The following is a 21,702-nucleotide window of genomic DNA, read 5'->3' on the forward strand; positions in this document are numbered from 1 at the left end:
GAGATTCTGCAGATGCTAGAAATCTTGAACAACACACATAAAATGGTGGAGGAACTCAGCAAGTCAGGCAGGAATAAACAGCTGATATTTTGGGCCGCGATCCTTCGTCAGGACTGGAAAGGAAGGGGGCAGAAGCAGAATAAGAAGGTGGTGGGGAGAGAGGGGTGGAGAAAGGAGTATAAGCTGGCAGGTGATAGTTGAAAACTGGTGGGGGAGGGGCTGAGGGGGATGGAAGTAAGAAGCTGGGAGGTGGTAGGTGGAAGAGGTAAAAGGCAAATGAAGAAGGAATCTGATAGGAGAGGAAAGTGGAGCTTGGATGGAAGGTAAGTTGGAGGAGAACTAGAGGGAGGTGATATGCAGATGAAGAGGAGAGAGGCAGTGAGAGGGTAACCAGAATGAGGAATGGAAAAAGGGGGGGTGAGAAATTGTCGATATTCAAGCTATCAATTTGGAGACTTCTTGGATAAAATGAGAAATTGCTCCTCCAATTGCATTTGGCATCGTCTCGGCAACTGTGGTAGCCACTGGGAGAGATCTTGCTTTTTGTGGTGGATGGAGAGGAATTGTTTGGCCTAAGTGTGAAAAGGCATCAGAACTGAATGATTCAAAGGCTTTATTTTGGTCAGCCTTTTTTTTTTCTATCTTCTATTTTTTAAACTTAATATTTAGTTAGTTTCCTAACTTTTCTTGAACTGCTTTTAAATGTTTCATTCTGTGAAGAAATGCGTAAGAGTTATTGAGCTTTACAGCACAGAAGTGGTCCTTTGCCTCACCTAGACCGTGTTAACTGTAATGCCTGTCTATGTTAACCCCATTTACCTGCATTAGGCCTTTCTCCCTCTGATCCAGGGGCTCCCAACCTTCTTTATGCCGTGTGAACTCAAAGTCAATTCATTTCAATTCTGTTCTTGTGATCAACGTGGGCATAGAAGGCATTGAGTCCACCTGGAAGCGAAGCTCTGCTGTCCCCTATGTTGCAAGATAGAGTTCACAGGAGGTTATGGCATTCAAACCCCGCCACAGCTGTCGAGCGTCCCTCATTGATTCCAGTCTGGTCCAGAATCTACTCTTCACCAAGATCTGGAGATCATGCCTGCACCTCTTGTAGCATTCTTGATCTCCAGACTTGAATGCCTCTGATCCAGCTCTCAGCAGGTTCATCCAGGGCTTCTGACTGGGGAAAGCCCTGAACGATTTTGTGGGGACACATCCATCCGCAGCTGTTTTAATAAAGTCTGTGATGACCCTGGAGTAGTCATTCAGGTCCTCAGATGAGTTCTCGAACAGGCCTCAGTCCACTGACTGAAGGCAATCCTCTAATCGTTCCACTGCCTTCCGCTCATTCCTTATACTGGCCACCTTCAGTGTGGAAATTCCTGTTTCTCAGATCTCCTGTATGTTTCTTTGAAACGCTTAAGGGCTTTAAGTATTTTTTTATGTACTTCCTTTAAAGTTCTAATCAGACGTGTGTTAAATGGTGTGTGGGACTATTATAACATGGCAGCCATATTGTACAGAGAAAGCTCCCACAGAGTAATGATGACCAGATTACCAGTAGTTCAGTAAAGTGTAGTTGAACCAGACCCGGCTCTCCCAGGAAACCTCTTTCTCAGTCTGAGAGAGTATACGGTGCACCATATAGCCTACTGTATAATACGGGACTACTTTATGTGGATGGATGATAAGGGGCAGATGTAACATGCTTAATTCCATTGTTCTTCACAAAACTTTGGAATTCTTCAGAGGCAAATTGTCATCCATTGTCTGTGCAGATTTGCTCTGGTATTCCATTCCTGGTGAACATGGCATCACAAGCCATTTGGATTGGTAAGGAGGGGTCAAAGTGCGCAAGCACCCCTTCTGAAGTCTTTTAGTTTCCTGAAATGCTTTCTCACAGCTCTCATTCCATTTTCATTGTGTCCCTGTCTGTAACAGTGCATTTAGTGGGTGTAGGACTGTGGATAGATTATGCAAGAACTTGTGGTAATAGTTCACTAGTCCCAAGATATGCTCTCAGTTGAGACACATTTTCAGGTGGTGGTGCCTTAATCACCGCTTCTATCTTGTCTTGAGACATGTGTAAGCCATCTTTGTTGATCACATGCCCACGAGATTTCCTTTTTGAAAAACTCACATTTCTGTCGATTGGCTCTGAGCCCATATTCTTGTAACCCGGTGAGCACTTGTTCAAGGTTAGAAAGATGTTTGTCATCATCTTTGCCAGTGACAGTGATGTCATCCAGGTAACACTGAGTCCCTGGAATCCCCTGCAGGACCTGGTCCATTGCCCTTTGCCAGATTGCAGGAGCTGATGCTATCCCAAACACCAACCTGTTGTACTGGTAAAGTCCTTTGTGTGTATTTATTGTCAGGTATTTCTTGGATGCTTCACCGATTTCCATTTGGAGATAAACCTGGGCCAAATCGATTTTTGTGCCTGACAGGGAAACAAAGATGTCCGCAGTACAAGGTAGAGGATACTGTACAGTGCGGAGGACTGGGTTAACAGTCATTTTAAAGTCACCACATATGTGCACCTTGCTTGGATTTCCTGGTTTTGTGCTGGAGGTTTTCTTCATGACTGGAACAATAGGTGTGGCCCATTCACTCCAATCCACCTTTGATAGGACCCCAGTCTGCCTCTACTGTAGGACGGATTGCATATGGCACTGGCCTGGCTTTGTGAAATTTGGACATGAATTTTCCTCAGTCTCAATCTTTACCTTCATGCTCTGAACTGTTCCTATTCCTTTCATGAACACTTCCTCAGAGTCAGCAAATATTTGTGAAAGTCTCTCAGATGTAGCCTTGCTGTCCTCCTTTGCTGACGCATCTAGTGCCTTGTTGGTGTGCCAATCCAACTGGATTTTCCTGAGCCATTCCCATCCCAGCAAAGGTGGTCCTCCATTTTTCAGTACATAGAGGTCCAGCTGCTGTGTTTTGTCTCCGTAGGTCACTGTCACTTTAGTTTTGCCTTTGGGACTCACTTTCTGTCCTGTGTAAGTCTTTAGCAGTAGCTTAGTCCATTTCAGAGGTATATGAGAAAACAGTCGATTGTAGTCGTGTACAGGGATCACTGTTAAGCTGAGCCTGTGTCCAACTCCATTTTTAGTCTCATGCCTGCCATTTGTGGAGTGATCCATATTACTCTTCGATCATCTGTCTCTTTCACGCCGTGAAGTTGCAGACAATTCATTTTTGTCTGAGTCGTCATCAGAACTGCTTTGTGTACATAGTCGCATTTTCCTTTCTGGGGTTTCTTGTTTCTCTGTATTTTGTCCTTTTTCTGCTGTTTACTAGCTTTACATACTCTGCCAATATGGCCCTGATTGCTAGAGTTTCTGCATTCTTTGTCTTAAACCAACAGACATCTGGGTCATGTGACCTGTTCCCAAAACAGTAACACTTCTTTCCTTCATTTCTGCTTAGTGACATTTTATTCGTAGCATATTCCAGAGATTTTTGTTGTATCTTGGAAGCACCCCGTGCTACTGTTTCCGTTGATTTTGCAATATTCAGCGCCTTTCACACAGAAGCTTCTTTCCTGTGGTTTCACAGTGCATGCCACACACTAACCTGTCCCTCAATGCGTCCGATAGACCAGTTCCAAATTGACAATGTTCGGATAATTTGCGCAATTCGGCACAATATTCAGAAATGCTTTCCTTTTTGCACTGATTCAGATTGTGAAATTTAAATCTTTCAGCAATGACCAGTGGTTTGGGGTTTAAATGCTGTTGGAGGGTGTCTACTGTTTGCTTGAATGTCTTGTCAGCTGGCTTTTCAGGGGTTAATAAGCTCCGTAGTAGTCCGTATGCTTTTGCTCCCATAATACTGAGTAAGATGCTGCCTTTCTTTTCATCCTTAACACCGTTAGCACCACAATATAACTCCACTCTTTCAATGTAAGTTGCCCAGTCTTCAATGCCACTATCAAACACTGTAATGGTTCCAATCATCACCATCTTTGCTATGTTAATTAAACCTGTTCTCTCCTTGTTTTCTTTTTTTTTGACGAAATGAGCACAGTCCATCACTCCATCGAGATGTGTCTAGATTCTCTCTCTTCTCCGAGTGTCATTATCTACTAAAACATGGTGTTCCGATAAGATATAGGTTCATAATTCTTGTCGCCAATTTGTTGTGTATGTGGCCTGGTTAGACAACAATGTTATTAATAAAAACGCTGGAGACGGGAGCTAAGTACAGATCAATACGCGCCTAATAGCGCATGATCAATGCGCGCCTAATAGCGCATGCAACAACCACGGGAGTGGCCGTCATCACCGTGGTAACGAGTGCACATTGACTTTGCTGGACCATTCATGGACTCTATCTTTTTAATCACCGTTGATGCACATTCCAAATGGCCAGAGGTTATCAAAATGGAGACAACCACATCGGAAAAGACCATTCCAGTTCGGAGGACCACGCTCACCAGGAACGGCATACCAGAGCAAATCTGCTCAGACAATGGACGACAATTTGTCTCTGAAGAATTCCAAAGTTTTGTGAAGAGCAATGGAATCGGCCCCTTACCACCCATCCACAAATGGCTTGGCAGGAAGATTTGTGCAGACATTCAAGAAAGCCATTGAGGCAACGGACAGCGAAAATCGACCACTGCAACATGAGATAGACAACTTTCTCCTTATCTATCGTAATGCAGTACATGCAACCACTAATCAGACCCCAACGATGATGTTCCTGAACAGGAACCTGAGGTCCTGCATGGATCTTCTCAAACCAGATGTACGGCATGATGTGGAGAACAGACAGTTCAAACACTTGAATGCTAAGTCAACACGGAATTTCAGTGTGGGACAGTCAGTTCTTGCACTTGAAAAGTAGCAGCTGGGTATAATGTCCACCGTAGATGGGCCACTGATGTGTAAAGTTCAGATGGGAGAGAACGTATGGAGACGTCATGTGGGCCAAATCCTGGATGCTCAGGTGGAAAACACAACAACACCTTGCCCGGACTCCCTGGATGTAGAAGCAAACACTCCTGATGTGACCACATCACCTTCAATTACAGATAACCCTGCCATCAATGCTGAGGACCCGCCTGATGTACCTGTGGAGACTCAGTCCCTAAAGCAAACGTTTCAGACCAGATGTTACCCGAAAAGGCAGAGTAGAACCCCCCCCCCCCCCGAAACGAGTTATAAATGAGTCAGACAAAAAGTGGAAAAAAGGGGCTTGTTATAATTTGATATTATTACGTTACTTTGTTATAATTTGATATTATTAAGTTACTAAGTAAACAATTGGTAGGCATTTGTATGTTAAGGGTAAACATTTGTTTAGCGTAGTGCCCCAGTAAAAAACCAGTTGATACGCTATTAAAATAAAAGGAGAGGACTGTACCATTTAGTCTACTGTATAGTGTGGGACTGCTTTATGTTATAGTAACACGTTGTTGCATGCACTATTGGGCACGCATTGATGATGCGCTATTAGGCGTGTATTGATCTGTATCTGTGTGCCGAGTTTGGTTTCTGTTGGTAAAGAACCATGAAACTTAGCTCCCGTCTCCAGCGTTTTTATTAATAGCATCGTTGTGTAGCCAGGCCACATACATAACAATACAGAGTCACGTTTCAATAGCGTGTTCAGAAACATGTTGGACTGGACTGGCAGCCCAGCCACCTTTCTCCCCAGAGTGCTAATGTAACCCAGGGCTATGACTCAAAGGTGACTCAAGTGGGATAGGAGAGCAATGATTCCTAAAGCAAGCTCGAGTTGCTCAGTGTTTTCAGGGAAATTGAACAATTAAGCCCCGTTTGGCAATAATTTAAAGGGATTGAAATTGTGTATCTATGTTTCACCAAGAAACCTACTTATTTTTCCTCTGACCTGTTACAGTACACCACCCTCTGAACTTGTGCTGAACAACACAGGGCAGGCAGCACCCACTGATCTGGAATCTGCTGCTGGAGTCCCGAGTGAAATGGCTTCGTCAAAAAAGGAAGTGCCTGAGAACAATGGTAAGTCTGTTCCTTCTCTGTGGGGTATTTTATAACCTGGCTGCTTGGAATTTATCAGGGAAACGTGTTTCCAAAAGACCTTGATTATTTTTCACCTTTTGAATTGGATGAGTTGGAGCCTTGATTTCTAGTTTTTTCAAACTTGCAGTGGTGCTTCCAAAATCACTGGTTCCCAAGAAGAGGGACAATCAACTTGTCTAACTAGGTCTTGGGGTACAAACAAGCTGGACGAACTGAGCAGCTCGGGCAGCATCCGTTGAAATGAGCAGTCAATGTCTCGGCCCGAAACGTCGACTTCTCATTTCGACGGATGCTGTCCGACCTGCTGAGTTCATCCAGCTTGTTTGTACGTGTTGATTTGACCAAAGCAACTGCAGTGTACTTTGTGTTTAGTTCTTGAGGTAGTTTTGAAGAGGGAAGTGATAGTTAATGGAATTGAGCTTGGTAGAATTTGATGTTCATTTTTCAAGATTGATATTTTACTTGCAGCAATTAAGTTATAAACCATAGTAGTATATTATTAATGGAATAGATTGGGTTTCAAAACTTAGTATTTTTTTGCATTAATGATATAACACTTTTAGGGGAACAGGTATTTTAAATCAAAGAAGTGTTTTCTAAAATAACCAAAGGCAAGGGAACCACATTTACACTAAACATTACAGTACTTATTTCTGTACACTGGATCATGCCATCATGTCATTTCCTCAAGCTTGCTTCTTTCTCAAATCTTTGCCAATGTGTTGCCTCTTTCAGAAGAGCTGATTGATAACTGGAAAATGTAATGTTAGTTCTGCGGTGACGCTCTCATCTCTGAGTCACAGGTGGTGGGTGGAATTTGCACTGCAGCGCCTCAGATGGATTGGCCTTGTTTGCTGATGATGCCGAGGGAGAATTGCTATATCAACCGAGCTGCATGAGTAACAGCACGCCAGACGAGTGAACTGTGGTGAAATTTTACTGATGATTCAGAAGTGAGTAGGAACGAGAGTTGTGGTGAGGACTGCGTCTCTGAAGGTTAAGATAGGTTAAGTAAAGAGGAAAATGAATCAATGTGCTATTACTTTATTGAATACAGACTTACATTTAGAATGAAGGCTGCAACGGTGGATGTGTTTGGAGAGGCTGCATCGAAGTGTGTGTGTGGGGGGGGGGGGAGGCTGCATTACTGGCAATGCAGAGCGAGTGACTGCAGCATTAGGACCTTTCTGAATCGAGCTTTAAGGCTAGATTTTACCAGGGCTGGAAAGGATCTTTGCTCTGATCAGGAGCTCTGGGCTGGGAATTTTAAGCACAAATAGCGCTCATAGTTCTGGAATCTGTAATCATTTCTGGCACTGCTCCCAGTTTAACTGAGACACTCATCGTTTTGAAGAGAAGAACCCTGACTTACAAAAGAGGGCATTGGATTAGGATCAGAATCGCTTTATTGCCAGACCGAGAAACGTATCAGAACTAATTATGGTTCGGTGCCAAGCATAAACACAAGGCAATATGGGAACAGACAACACGATAGCAACCAACAGTTACAGGAGAACAGTGCAAACAGCCACGAGCAATCCACAATTAGAACGGTCACTCGCCAATAATCAGACTTAAATAAATGTCGACCTATGGCCAGACTCAGTAATCACCAACAGAACAAGGGGAGCAAGGAAGACCATTTAAGAGGTGTTGCGCAGGGACAGTCAGGGCATTACACCTGAGTGAGTTTTGTTGAGAAACTGGATAGTTACAGGAAAGGGGGGATTGGGAGGTGACCTGTAGTCCTGGTGGCGATGGACTTGTAGTGTCTCCCTGGTGGCAATTTGGTGAATAGGTGACTGCTAGGGTGAGTGGAGTCAGCAGCCATTTTTTCAGCTCTAGCGATGAGCAGGCCTTTTAATGTTGGTAGCTGACAGCCAGCGATCTCCACTGAGTGGAGGTGGAGGAGGCACCGGGAAAATGGAGGTGGTCACAACACTCTCCGTGATGGCTGAGTGAAAATACGCCCTGAGATGTTACGTTTCTTGGGCTGGCGTCGGGAGAACAATCTCTGCTGGGCTTTCCCAGTGATGAGTGTGACGTGCTTGTCCCTCTTCAATGTATTTGTCATAGAAGTCCCAGGAATTTGAATGACTCACCCACAGGCACAGCCTGACCATTAATTTCCGGGGGGGGGGGGGGGGAACGGCAGTAGGGGGTTGCCAGCAGAAGTCGATCCTCATTTCCACTGTCTTCGTGGCAATAAGCTTCAAGTTGCTTCAAGTGCTGCAAGACAGACTACCTCTCTGATAGCAGATCCCATCATCATCAGAGATGAGACGAACTACAGTTGGGTCATCCGCAAACTTTAGGGCAGGGGTGTCAAACTCATTTTAGGTCACGGGCCGGATTGGGCAAAATGCAGCTTCATGCGGGCCGGATCAGTTGGGCGCGTGCGAACGCAGCTTTCATTGCCTCCGTTTTCTCAGCCTGTTCTCATGTGTCTCGGTCTCTGCTATAACTACAAAGTGTTTCACTTCACAAATTCCGTTTCTTATGAAGAAGACTGCTGAGCAAGCATTATTTTTATGATTGGTATTAACTTACAATCATAGGCTTCATATCGCCGGGCCATTAATAATTAAAATAATAGATCTATCTAAAATGATCTCGCGGGCCGGATATAATTGTACGCTGGGCCGGATATGGCCCGCGGGCCTTAAGTTTGACACCTATGCTTTAGGGATTTGTCTGGGAGGTGCAGACATTTGTACAAGGTGAGACCGGGGAGGTGGGGGTGGGGGGCTGAAAGAACACAGCTAGGGGGAGGGCCTGTACTCACAGACATGTTCCCCAACTCAGCCATCTGACTGGTCAGGTCTTGGGCCAGCAAAGACCCAAGGTTCTGCAGCCAGTGTGGAGAGAGAACTGACTGCAAAAAAGTAACAGGCGACTAACCTCACCGGGAGCAATGTTGCCTGTGAGGCTCTTGAGAGGAACCCAGTGAGTGAGTCACTGAGCCAGCTGTCAAAAAACGAGGGTTGGCTGTGCAGCTGGTAGGGTGGAGGGAGGGTTGTCAGGACAGGGCAAAGGTAAAAGAGGCAAAGGAAGAGAGGAGTTAAGAGACCATAAGGTTGGCAGCAACCCAACATTGTGTTGCTGTTTTGGTATTTTTTATAGGAAATTATCTGTCTGGTACAACACAATATTGTTGTTCTCTGCCCTGTATACTTCTCCCAACCCTGGGCACTGTCCTATAGATTGGTCCTGAGATGAATGGGGGCACTTTCTCCCCTCCTCATTGGAAATGTGGGGAGAAACCCATGCAGTCAGAGGGAGAGCGTGCAGACTCCGCACAGATAGCACTGGGGGTCAGCACTGAACCCCGGTTGCTGGAGCAGTGAAGTAGCACGTGTTCCAGCTATACAACCATGCACTGCACTTGTCTGGTACATGATCACTACACATCATGAGCAGGGAGGACTTCCGATAACTAATTCAAAGCTTTCAGTTGTAATCAATATACATCCTCATTCGGTGCCTTCTGCACCTAATAAACTGGCCACTGAGTGTGCTGTAGCCCATCCGCTTCAAGGTTCACGTGTTGTCCATTCAGAGATGCTCCTCTGCACACCACTGTTGTAGCGCATGGTTATTTGAGTTACTGTTGCCTTCCTGTCAGCTTGAACCAGTCTGGCCATTCTCCTCTGACCTTTTTCGTCAAAAAGGAGTTTTTGCCCACGGAACGGCCTCTCGCTTTAGCTTTCCACATCATGCTCTGTCAACACCAGAGAGTGTTCTGCGTGAAGATCTCGGGAGATCAGCCATTTCTGAGGTTCTCAAACCTGGTCTGGCATTAATAATCATTCCACAGTCAAAGGCAATTAGATCACATTCCTTCCCCATTCTGAAGTTCAGTGTGAACAGTGAACCGCTTGACTTTGTCTGCATGTTCTTATGTATCGATTTTCTGTCTCATGATTGGTTGATTAGATATTTGCATCAGTAAGCCAGTGTATAGGTGTGTCCAATGAAGTGAATTTTAGCCTGGATGTGGGTTTAGTATTGAAATAGTAACAAGGGTGCTCTTGTGAACTTCGGAATCCCTGGAAGTTCGGGAGTATTATTTTAAGTGGGCTTCTTGCTTACAAACAGTCTGATTGACAGATGGGTCTTTCGGGATTGGATGGGTAGTTAGAAGGTATTGGTGGGAACTGACAGCAGTGTGGTGTTATGAAGGCTCGTGAGACAGGCTTTGCAGTGGCAGAGTACGGGATGGGTTGACTTGACCTAAAAGATTCACCTTTGCTGACAACCACCCACCCCTTCTCGACTAAGAAACTTGGCAAATAGACCATCTCTCAGCCATTTTTGTGTCATAGAGACAGAGAGAACTACAGCACAGAAACAGGTCCGCAGACTTATCTAGTCCTTGCCGTAACTGCCTAGTGCTAGAAAGTGGATTAAGCTTTATCCTGCCACATGAGATGTCTTTCAATGATACTGTTTCCCTCGGAACCCTGCATTTGGAGCACAGCTGGGAAAACTGACTTGTTTCTGTGTCTGTGTCTCTCTGATCTCTCCCAGAAAAAGTTCATTTTCATTCTGTTAGACTGGACTAAGCCAAGCTCCAGTAAATGATTGCGTTTACCTTCCATCGCCCCAACAAGGTTCTGCTGTCTCCCCAACAGAACCCACTCACCATCCTTCTCCTTTTCCCCTTGATTATGCCCCATTTGATCTCCAAATCAAATTACCATTCCCCAAGCCTCATTTGTCATTCCAATCGGATGTGCTTGACTAATCTGTTGGAGTTTTTTGAGGGTGTAACAAGGATGTTAGACGAGGGTAAGCCAGTAGATGTTGTGTACCTAGATTTTCAGAAGGCATTCGATAAGGTACCACATAGGAGATTGGTGAGTAAAATCAGAGCTCATGGCATTGGGGACAGGGTTTCAACATGGATAGAAAACTGGTTGGCAGATAGAAAGCAAAGGGTAGCAGTGAATGGGTGTTTCTCGGACTGGCTGGAGGTGACTAGTGGGGTACCACAGGGCTCTGTATTGGGACCACAGCTCTTTACGATTTATGTCAATGATTTAGATGAGGGCATTGAAAACTATATCAGCAAGTTTGCTGACGATACTAAACTGGGTGGCAGTGTGACATGCGAAGAGGACGTTAGGAGAATACAGGGAGACTTGGATAGGCTGAGTGAGTGGGCAGATACTTGGCAGATGTCATTCAATGTGAATAAATGTGAAGTTATCCACTTTGGAAGCAGGAACAAGAGGGCAGAGTATTGTCTGAACGGTGTCGAGTTAGGTAAGGGAGAAATGCAAAGAGACCTAGGAGTCCTAGTTCACCAGTCAATGAAGGTGAATGAGCAAGTGCAACAGGCAGTGAAGAGGGCAAATGGAATGTTGGCCTTTGTTACAAGGGGAATTGAATACAAGAGCAAGGATGTTCTTTTGCATTTGTACAGGGCACTGGTGAGACCACACCTGGAATATTGTGTACAGTTTTGGTCTCCAGGTTTAAGGAAGGACATTCTGGCAATTGAGGAAGTGCAGCGTAGATTCACTAGGTTGATTCCTGAGATGGCAGGGCTGTCTTACGCAGAGAGATTGGAGAGATTGGGCTTGTACATGCTGGAATTGAGGAGATTGAGAGGGGATCTGATTGAAACGTTTAAGATAATTAAAGGATTTGATAGGATTGAGGCAGGAAATATGTTCCAGATGTTGGGAGAGTCCAGTACCAGAGGGCATGGATTGAGAATAAGAGGTCAGTTATTTAAAACAGAGTTGAGGAAGAGCTTCTTCTCCCAGAGAGTTGTAGAGGTGTGGAATGCACTGCCTCGGAAGACGGTGGAGGCCAATTCTCTGGATGCTTTCAAGAAGGAGCTGGATAGATATCTGATGGATAGGGGAATCAGGGGATATGGGGACAAGGCAGGGACTGGGTATTGATAGTGAATGATCAGCCATGATCTCAGAATGGCGGTGCAGACTCGAGGGGCCGAATGGTCTACTTCTGCACCTATTGTCTATTGTGCCCTTTCTTCCATCCCGTCTACCCCACCTCTCCGCCTCTCATTAACTCCAAACTCCGTCCAGGGAATTGCAGGGCGCACAAAGAAATGCTTGTTACAGCTGTTCAGCTGCGGTGTTGGGCGTTACTGAAACACGTGGGCTGAATACCACATGTGGCACCTTTGATGACCTCTTCTCGTTGTTCATCAGTTAGGAGGTACAGAAGCCTGAAGGCCCACACTCAGCGATTCAGGAACAGCTTCTTCCCCTCTGCCATCCGATTCCTAAATGGACATTAAACCCATGAACCCTACCTCACTACTTTTTTATTTCTGTTTTTGCACTACTTATATAGCTTTTTATATAATACTTACTGTAATTCAGTTTTTTTCTCTATTATGATGTATTGCAATTTACTGTTGCCACAAAATTAACAAATTTCACGACATATGCCAGTGATATTAAACCAGATTCTGATGGCACGATATACTTTCCAGGTTCTGATAACGACATTGGAAGATAGTGGTTAGGAACCAGCAGGGTTAGAAGCTGTCTCACCCTCATTTGCCAAACAAACAGTATAGCATATATATACAGTTTTGCTTCAGAAATTAAAATCTGTTCATGTCAACTTCCATTCTCCACCCCTGATGCAAGTAACCAAGAATTTCTGGACCCTGAAGTCCCTAGAGTTCACGGGTCAGGAAGTCGGCAACGAAATTCATAAACATGTTGCTCTTGCTTGTAAATGTGCTTGGAGAAAGCAAGTACAATAAAATGACATTTTCCTTTCCATTTTACACCCCCATTTCCTAGAGGTCAAATGTTTTCTATAAGTTGAAGGCTCTATTTTGAATAGAAATGTGACTCTTTCATAGCAACACAACCATTTTGGAATTTCCAGCAGGACAACATTAAACACTTTGGAAGGCATGTAGTTAAGATTAGAAACTTAGAAATATAGAAAACCTACAGCACAATACAGTCCCTTCAGCCCACAAAGTTCTCCTTACTTTAGAAATTACTAGACTTTCCCATACCCCTCTGTTTTTCTAAACTCCATGTACCTGTCCAGGAGTCTCTTAAAAGACCCTATCATATCCACCTTCACCACCATTGCCGGCAGCTCATTCCATGCACTCACCACTCTCTGAGTAAAAAACCTTCCCCTGACATCTCCTCTGTAACTACTGCCCAGCACCTTAAACCTGTGTCCTCTTGTGGCAACCATTTCAGCCCTGGGAAAATGCCTGACTATCCACATGATCAATGCCTCTCATCATCTTATATACCTCTATCAGGTCACCTCTCATCCTTCGTCACTCCAAGGAGAAAAGGCTGAGAACCTATTCTCATAAGGCATGCCCCCCAATCCAGGCAACATCCTTGTAAAGCTCCTCTGCACCCTTTCTGTAGCTTCCACATCCTTCCTGTAGTGAGGCGTCCAGAACTGAGCACAGTACTCCAAGTGGGTCTGACCAGGGTCCTATATAGCTGCAACATTACCTCTCGGCTCCTAAATTCAATTCCACGATTGATGAAGGCCAATACACTGTGTGCCTTCTTAACCACAGAGTCAACCTGTGCAGCTGCTTTGAGTGTCCTATGGACTCGGACCCCAAGATCCCTCTGATACTCCACACAGCCAAGAGTCTTACCATTAATACTATATTCTACCATCATATTTGACCTACCAAAATGAACCACCTCACTCTTATCTGGGTTGAACTCCATTTGCCGCTTCTCAGACCAGTCCCGCTGTAACCTCTGACAACCCTCCACACTATCCACAACACCTCCAACCTTTGTGTCATCAGCAAACTTACTAACCTATCCCTCCACTTCCTCATCCAGGTCATTTATAAAAATCACAAAGAGTAAGGGTCCCAGAACAGATCCCTGAGGCACACCACTGGTCACTGACCTCCATGCAGAAAATGACCCGTCTGCAACCACTCTTCGTGTGTGGGGCGTGGCCAAGTGGTTAAGGCATTGGACCAGCGATCTGAAGGTAGTGAGTTCGAGCCCCAGCTGAGGCAGCGTATTGTGTCCTTGAGCAAGGCACTTAACCACACACTACTCCAGTCCACCCAGCTGAAAATGGGTACTGGCAAAATGCTGGGGGTTAACCTCGCGATAGACTGGCGTCCTATCGGGGGGGGGGAAGGGCGGAGTCTCGTACTCTCAGTTGCTTCACGCCACAGAAACCGACATAAGCACCGGCCTGATGAGCCTATAAGGCTTGGGACAGACTTTAACTTTAACAACAACTCTTTTCCTTCTGTGGGCAAGCCAGTTCTGGATCCACTAAGCAATGTACCCCTTGTCCCAATGTCCCATGCCTCCTTACTTTCTCAATAAGTCTTGCATGGGGTACCTTATCAAATGCCTTGCTGAAATCTATATACACTACATCTACTGCTCTTTATTCATCAATGTGTTTAGTCACATCCTTGTTCCACGCACTCACCACTCTCTGAGTAAAAAACTTACCCCTGACATCTCCTCTGTACCTACTCCCCAGCACCTTAAACCTGTGTCCTCTAGTAATCAATTACTTAACTGATTTTTTTAATTTGCTGTATCTGGGCAATCAAGGATCGCTAACTGCTTTGCCAGGACTCTACCCCAATCGATGGGGATTTTGTGCGGCTTTGAAAGTTGTTTACTTTAACTCCTGTCTCGGCCTCTCTGACAGCAGCTGGGAATGAAACTGCGGCCTCATTACTGCACAATCTTGAGCAGCAAGGTGAAGCCAGGCTTGTAACTGGGGTTCCCTGTCATGTGCCTCCGTGCAGGAAAACTCCTTCTTCTCAGCTGCCTGGATTGGAAAACCGGCCCCTCAACTCACCCGTCAAGAGTGAAATGTGGAGTCCGTATTCATCGATTGGTTCAGACAGCCTTGGATATGATGTGGCCCTAATGACTTCGCAGAAATGTAAAGTCAAACACACCCAAAACACTGTTTGTCTCACAGAAGAATAGACGTTTTGAAGAGTTCTTGTTAAACGGCTTAAATGCAAATATTTTGGTTGAAGGAATCTACTCTTAACCTTTTGAAATGTTTGAGTAAGGGGAACGGGGAGTGTAGTGACCTTCAATCTACCTTGGGGTGCCTGAGTGTGGGTAGGCTTTGTCGTGGGCAGCTAGATCTGCAGAAACAATTTGCAGGCTGCTAACTTCCTGCAGTAATGGGGAAGCTGAAGGCATGACTGATTGAGCAATTTACATGTCAATTCCTTGTGCAGAGCAAGTTTAACTGGAGTTTTGAAATTCCAGTGCAGGCATTCAGTTTGCTGGTGGATGTACGGTTGTGGTGAACTACATATACCTGCCTGGACACGCCCCCCCTCCTGACTGCTCCTGTGGCTCCTCCCACTGACCATGGCTCCTCTCACAGACCCCGGTATAAAGGCGATTGGGGCCTGAGCCCTGCCCTCAGTCTCCAGGATGTAGCATGGTGGTCAATCGCTGTTTGTTCTTTCTTCCAGTCAATAAAAGCCGATATCTCGCCTCATGTCTCGGAGAGTTATTGATGGTGTAGAGCTGGGTGGAGTGGAATGGTTCTGGGGACCAAACTGGCAACAGCCGCTAGAACTTGTGGACTCGCTGGGAGCTGTCACTCTGTGTCACTTTGGCCTTGTGCTAACTGACAACTTTGGCCAGTTTCGGCACTTTGGGACGTAGCTGCCAGGTCTGCAGGACTAGCAGCTGTGCCATGGCTCTGCTCCCAGGGCAAAGCAGTGGGATCTGATGGGGTGACTACAGTGATAATCTACAGGCCTTTGGCCCCCTGTCCATAAGCACAGAGCAGACCTACACAGTTCCATTATCCAACCGCCCTTACTTTCCAGCAATCCAACATCCTCATTAAAATGGTCACTTGCCTGCCAACATATTTAGCAGAACAGAGGAAGGTCCTTTTAGACACACAATGTAAACGACTGAAATTTAACATGTGTGGCTGCACTGTGTTCAAGCAGCCCTCCAGCCCCTGAGCCTACACCGATCACCGAGGGGAGGTTTACACTAATCCTGTTTCATTCTCCATACACTCCCATCGATGTGTCTCCAATCGTCTGTCTCGGATCGTAAGACCCTGCAGCGGATAGTGAGGTCAGCTGAAGGGATCATCCAGGGTCTCTCTTCCTGCCATTATAGATCCTTAAAGCAAACAGCGTTATGAAGGACTCCACGCACCCCTCATACAAACTCTTCTCCCTCCTGCCATCTGGGAAAAGGCACTGAAGCATTTGGGCTCTCACGACCAGACTGTAACAGTTTCTTCCCCCAAGTTATCACACTCCTCAATACCCAGAGGAGGAGGGGGGGAGAGAGAGAGAGACAACTCCACTCCCTTTGCAATTTTTGCTTATTTCTTTCTCAATTCATGCTAAAACATTGCTTACATTTACATTATTTGTTATTGTAATTTGCCCTTTACTGTGCCTGTTGTCTTGTGTCTTAATTATTGTACTGTCTTGCACGGTTTTGTGCGCTTTATGTAGTCCCGTGTAGGTCTGAAGTCTAGTGTAGTTTTGTGTTGTTCCGTGTAACACCATGGTCCTGGAGGAACATTGTTTCGTTTTTACTGTGTACGGTACCAGCAATTATGGTTGAAATGACAGTGTAGTGCAAGTCCAGATCCAGCACTTTTGATAAGGTTTTAAAAACTTCTTTCCAAAAATTCTCCAACTTTATGTAAGACCAAAACGTGTGAGTTAAAGTGGCCGCCTGAGTATTACATCTATCACAAACAGGGTTAATATTGAGAAAAATACGGGCTAATTTATCCTTTGACATATGTGCCCGATGCATCAAGGAATGACGGGCACAAATAGATGAAGTATTTACCAGATGAAAAATTTTACTTCATTGATTCATAAATTCAATAACCATTTATAAATTGTATCTATTGATGCTTTTTGGAGTGGTTTAACCAAACTTATTTACGGCTATTTTTGGGATTATTCCATCGGAAGTAGGATATACTCCTGCTTCCGCTCCGCGGACCATAGACTTTTCAACCTTATTGGCTAGGAAAGCCACTTTACTTAAATGGAAGGACCCCAACCCTCCTACCGCCTTTTATTGGCTTTCCTCTATCACGTCCTGTTTAAGTCTAGAGAAAATAAGAAGTCGGACATTGGACACATCCTTTAAATTTGAACAAATCTGGTGACCTTTTATTCAATATTTTCATATGCCTTTACCCCATACCCTTTGATGCCCTGACTAATCAAGAACCTATTTATTTCTGCCTTAAATGCACCCAATGACTTGGCCTCCACAGCCGCTCATGGCAACAAATTCTACAGATTTATCACCCTCTGACTAAAGTAATTTCTCTGCATCTCTGTTCAAAATGGACATCCTTCATTCCTGAAGTCGTGGCCTCTTTTGCTAAACTCCCGTACCGTGGGAAATAACTTTGCCATATCTAATCTGTTCAGGCCTTTTAACATACAGAATGTTTCTACTGAGATCACCCCTCGATCTCCTGAACTCCAGGAAGTGCAGCCCAAGAGATGCCGGATGTTCCTGATACGGTAACCCTTTCATTCCTGGATTCATTCTTTTTGACTCTTCTCTGGACCCTTTTCAATGTCAGTATATCCTTTCTAAAATAAGTATTGTCTCATGAGTGCCTTATAGATCCTCAACATCACATCCCTGCTCTTATATTCTATACCTCTAGAAATGAATGCCAACATTGCATTCCCCTTTTTCACCACTGACTCAACCTGGAGGTTAACCTTCAGGGTACCCTGCACAAGGTGCCACACATGAGGCTGCTTTACGAGATAAGAACCCATGGAATTACAGGGAAGTTACTAGCGTGAGTGGGGCATTGGCTGGTTGGCAGAAAACAAAGAGTGAGAATAAAGGGATCATATTCTGGCTGGCTTTTAAATGCCAGCAGGCTTTTCTCACTGAGGTCTGTGTGGCTGTACAACTAGAGGTCATGGATTAAGGGTGAAAGGTGAAATGTTTACAGGGAACACAAGGAGGACGTCACTGAGAGGATGGTGAAAGTTTAGACAAATAAAAAGCAGAGCTATTATTCTGCCCAGTCCCACCTAAACCACAGCCCTCCATACCTAAATGGAGGATTATGGAGGGCAGTGGTCCAGGTGTGGGTTAATGGGACTCGGCAGCGGTTAGGTGCGTTGATGGGTCAGTTTCTGTGAGGTAGCGCTGCATGGCTGTCTGACTCTATGTGGTGATGTGCGGGTCAACAAGAGAGGAGAGTAATGGTCCTCCCACATGCTCTGTCGCCACCACTTTTCTCATGACTGCTGGCTACGCAGCTTGCATTTTATTTGGTGGTTGCATTTGACTGAACCTTGGTGTCAAAATAGATGAAAAAATCCCTCATGTTAGTTAGTGTGTAAGTACCTGGTGATCAATGCTTGATAGAAATAAATTAATATTACTAAAATGTCTTTGCTTTTTAGATGTGCTTCAGCTGGTCTCACAGAGTTTGGGATCTCCTGGCTTAAGGCTGTGCACCACAAGTAAAGACGGTGAGGTCAAACTGAGAACGGACGAATCCGGGAATTCTGAGCAGCCGCCGATCACGGTGCACCAAATGTTCACGGAGTCTGTTGAGAAATTCCTTGACTACGTGGCGCTTGCTTCAAAGCAAGGTGAACAGTGGAAGAAGATGACATTCAAGCAATATTATCATGAATGCAGGGATGCTGCCAAGAGCTTTCTGAAGGTAGATGACGATTCCAAATGCTAGCAACTCAAATTCATTATAGTTTTTGAATGTAGACCGATGTTAATTTTAAAAAAAGAATGGGAATAGCTAATCTGACTCATGGTTGCAGCTATTAAATGATTCAGCCTAGTAAGAGAAGGCTGTGATCAGTGACATATAACTTTGTGCTCTAGTTTCATTGGCATACATTGCTCACGTGTTTTGGTGCCGTTGGCAGCTCACCCGTTGATTATTAACTTGGCTGTCGTGAGCCCCATCTGGGTTGCGGAGAAACGCAGCACGAAATCAGCCCCTTCTGCTCAGCTCGGGGGCGATGGAAGGCCTGCAGAAGCTCACCGCTAGTTTTACTAACTCTCTCCAAACACTTCCAAGTTTTTGCAGCCCAATGTTTTTTTGTGTGTGTGACACGTGTGTGTGTGTTGGTCAAAATGAAAAGATACTAGTTGTAGAAAGAATTGAATATTATCAGCCTAACAGAAGGGACTAAAAGTCTGAAATGGGGTCGTATAATCAAATTGAAATTGGCTGCAGGCTTGGACAGATGAAAAGGCTACCCTTATAAAAGTCCGTGGTTTGGAATTGACCAGAACCTGCTGGAAGTCCATTGCAGATCGACACTCTTCTGATTTGGTTCATTGTGCTTCCACTGGACTCCCAAATGGACCCAAACATGTCCTCAGGGACTCGCAGTAATAACGTCTGCCATTTTCGGGTGTAGCCAGGTTGTAGTTTGGTGTTCCGTGTACCAATGCCGGAAGAAGTGTGTCAAACCTTCCAGTGTAAGGCACAAATAAAGCTCTCGCCTTCAAACAGTAATTTTCACCGAGAGTTGAGTCAGAGCTCATTTTTGATTATTATTTTGCTATAAAAGTGATGAAATGTCACTAGTATGATCATTTTCCTTCCCCTGCAGCTTGGGCTCGAGCGGTTCAAAGGTGTCGGTATCCTTGGCTTCAACTCTCCAGAATGGTTCATTGCAGATATTGGAGCAATTCTAGCTGGGTAGGACTCTTATTACTAATAAGGTGGTGATGACAGAGATTGTTAAGTTTGTTGACAATGACTTGTTTCTGTGTAAAAAGCAATGTAGAACCTTTTTCCCCTCAATTGATGTAATTGTCACATGGATGTTAAGCCACGTTGGACTGAAGTTCTGGCAACTTTCTGATATCCAGCTCAGTGTCCTGATTTCATGTGTGGCCAAGATGGTGAATGTTGCCGAACATTTTGAGCCTTGAAGTCAGCTTGTACATAGTTTCTAGTATATTATTATATTTTATTATTGTCTGTTAGGACAATGAAGCAATTACAATATTTCTCATGCAAGCAAGAATTTTTATCTTGGCTTTTAATTCCATATTTCATAAAAGATTAATGGACACAGTTTATTAGATTTATTAGATTTCTGGTATGATCATCCAACAAAATCATGGAACATCGCCCCTCCCCCTATTTCCTACTTTTGGCTTTGGGTCCCTGGGTTCACAAAACTAGAGAGGATACTGGGCCTATATATAACTGGTTAGACCATAGCTGGGCAATTAGGTCTATTTCTGGTCAATATGTGAAAGTCCCAAATTAAGTGCATTATGGGTGAGTGATTGTAGATTTGGAGTTAGACTGGAGAAATGGTGGCTATTCTTGGAATAAAATGGGTGGAGCAAAGGTTTAATAGATGTTTATGGGACTGGTTCTGGTTTAAACAAGCTAAGAAAAGGAAAGCTTCTCCCATGAGGGCTTCCCAACCTTTTTTTAATGCCACGGACCAACACCATTAAGCAACGGGTTTGTGGACCCCAGGTTCGGAACCCCTGCGATTAGTAATGGTTCGGTGACTAAAGGGCTTGGGCTGGAAGGAGAGATGGAGGGGAATGTGAGGCCAATTCCTTTTACCTGCAGTCGTGTTAATATGGAATTCCCTCCCCTCCATTAGGGCTAGGTTGGTGGAACGAGATTCAGTCAGAACGTTGAAAATCTAGGCACAAGTAAATTGGGAGAATAATTTGCAGAAGAATTGAGGGTTGAAAGCAGGGAAATGAGACTGCTAGTATCACCAGGGGCCTCAGACTCAATGGATTCACTGAGCACTTTCTGTCCCTTAGAGTGTTGTTGCTTACCTTTTGTAGTGAGTGTATTTTGCTATGTAATTGTGTATGAGAATGAAAGAGATCTTGGTTGCTATGAGCGTGTGTATACATATTCCAACACACAGTTAATGGCTCTAATCGAGTTTATTTCTGTGAATCCACATCCACATTTGACCAATAAAACTAATTGCTTTTTTTGAGATTACTGATTCCCACAGATTTTCTGGGGAAAAATTTTTTTTAAATAGCAGACACTTTGTTTTTGTATAAAAGTTTAGGGTCATTTCCACCCAGTGTGCCATTCTCCCGTTCCAGACGCCTTTTCCTTCTTGCCAAACCTCTAGTTGGCAAATATCCCCCGTCTGCGTGTCTGGTTTTGTACTTGCGACTGCATAATAGAGCCAAGTCTGTCCCTGAAGACTGAGGTGCCCAGCCGCTTTCTGCAGCATGGAAAGCACAGAACCAGCCTGTGACTATTGCATACACTAACCTGTTGCTTGCTCGCTACAGTGAAGTCACAGGTTCGTAGGACTATTGTTCCACGGGATGAGATCATTCAGCTCTTTGTTAGGATTGCTTCCTGGCAGGACAACCCTCCTCTGTTGTTCTTCCCGTGACAATTTAAAATGCACATCCAATTCTCTTTTGACTAACTGTTGAGATTACAGGAATCATAAAAGCTTAAAGATACGCTATATACAACCTTGAGATTTGTCTCCTTTCAGGCAGCCACAAGACAAAAGAAAACCAATAGAACCCACTTAAAAAAGACTGCCGATGTGCGGGGGGAAAAATCTGTGCAAACAATAAAAGTAAGCAAATAGGATTCAGAACTGAAGTTCACAAACCTGAGTCCACGGCCAGGAAGCCAGTCATCACTGCAGCTGATCCAGGAGCCC

General features: G+C 44.7%; 1 protein-coding gene across 7 annotated transcripts in view; it reads left to right on the plus strand.

Annotated features, from left to right (window-relative positions):
- The window catches only part of acsbg2 (acyl-CoA synthetase bubblegum family member 2), a 71,720-nt gene that overhangs the window by 20,922 nt on the left and 29,096 nt on the right, over positions 1-21,702 (plus strand). For 6 of the 7 annotated variants that reach the window (XM_059991430.1, XM_059991431.1, XM_059991432.1 and 3 more), the window contains 3 exons: positions 5,869-5,990; positions 18,448-18,713; positions 19,630-19,718. In XM_059991430.1, the coding sequence (XP_059847413.1) occupies positions 5,869-5,990; positions 18,448-18,713; positions 19,630-19,718 (477 nt within the window). Of the gene's footprint in view, positions 1-5,868; positions 5,991-6,800; positions 6,965-18,447; positions 18,714-19,629; positions 19,719-21,702 lie in introns of those variants that run through there. The other variant, XM_059991437.1, reaches the window with a different exon arrangement.

Source organism: Hypanus sabinus, chromosome 16 (assembly GCF_030144855.1).
Source record: "Hypanus sabinus isolate sHypSab1 chromosome 16, sHypSab1.hap1, whole genome shotgun sequence".
NCBI classification, from domain to species: Eukaryota; Metazoa; Chordata; class Chondrichthyes; order Myliobatiformes; family Dasyatidae; genus Hypanus; species Hypanus sabinus.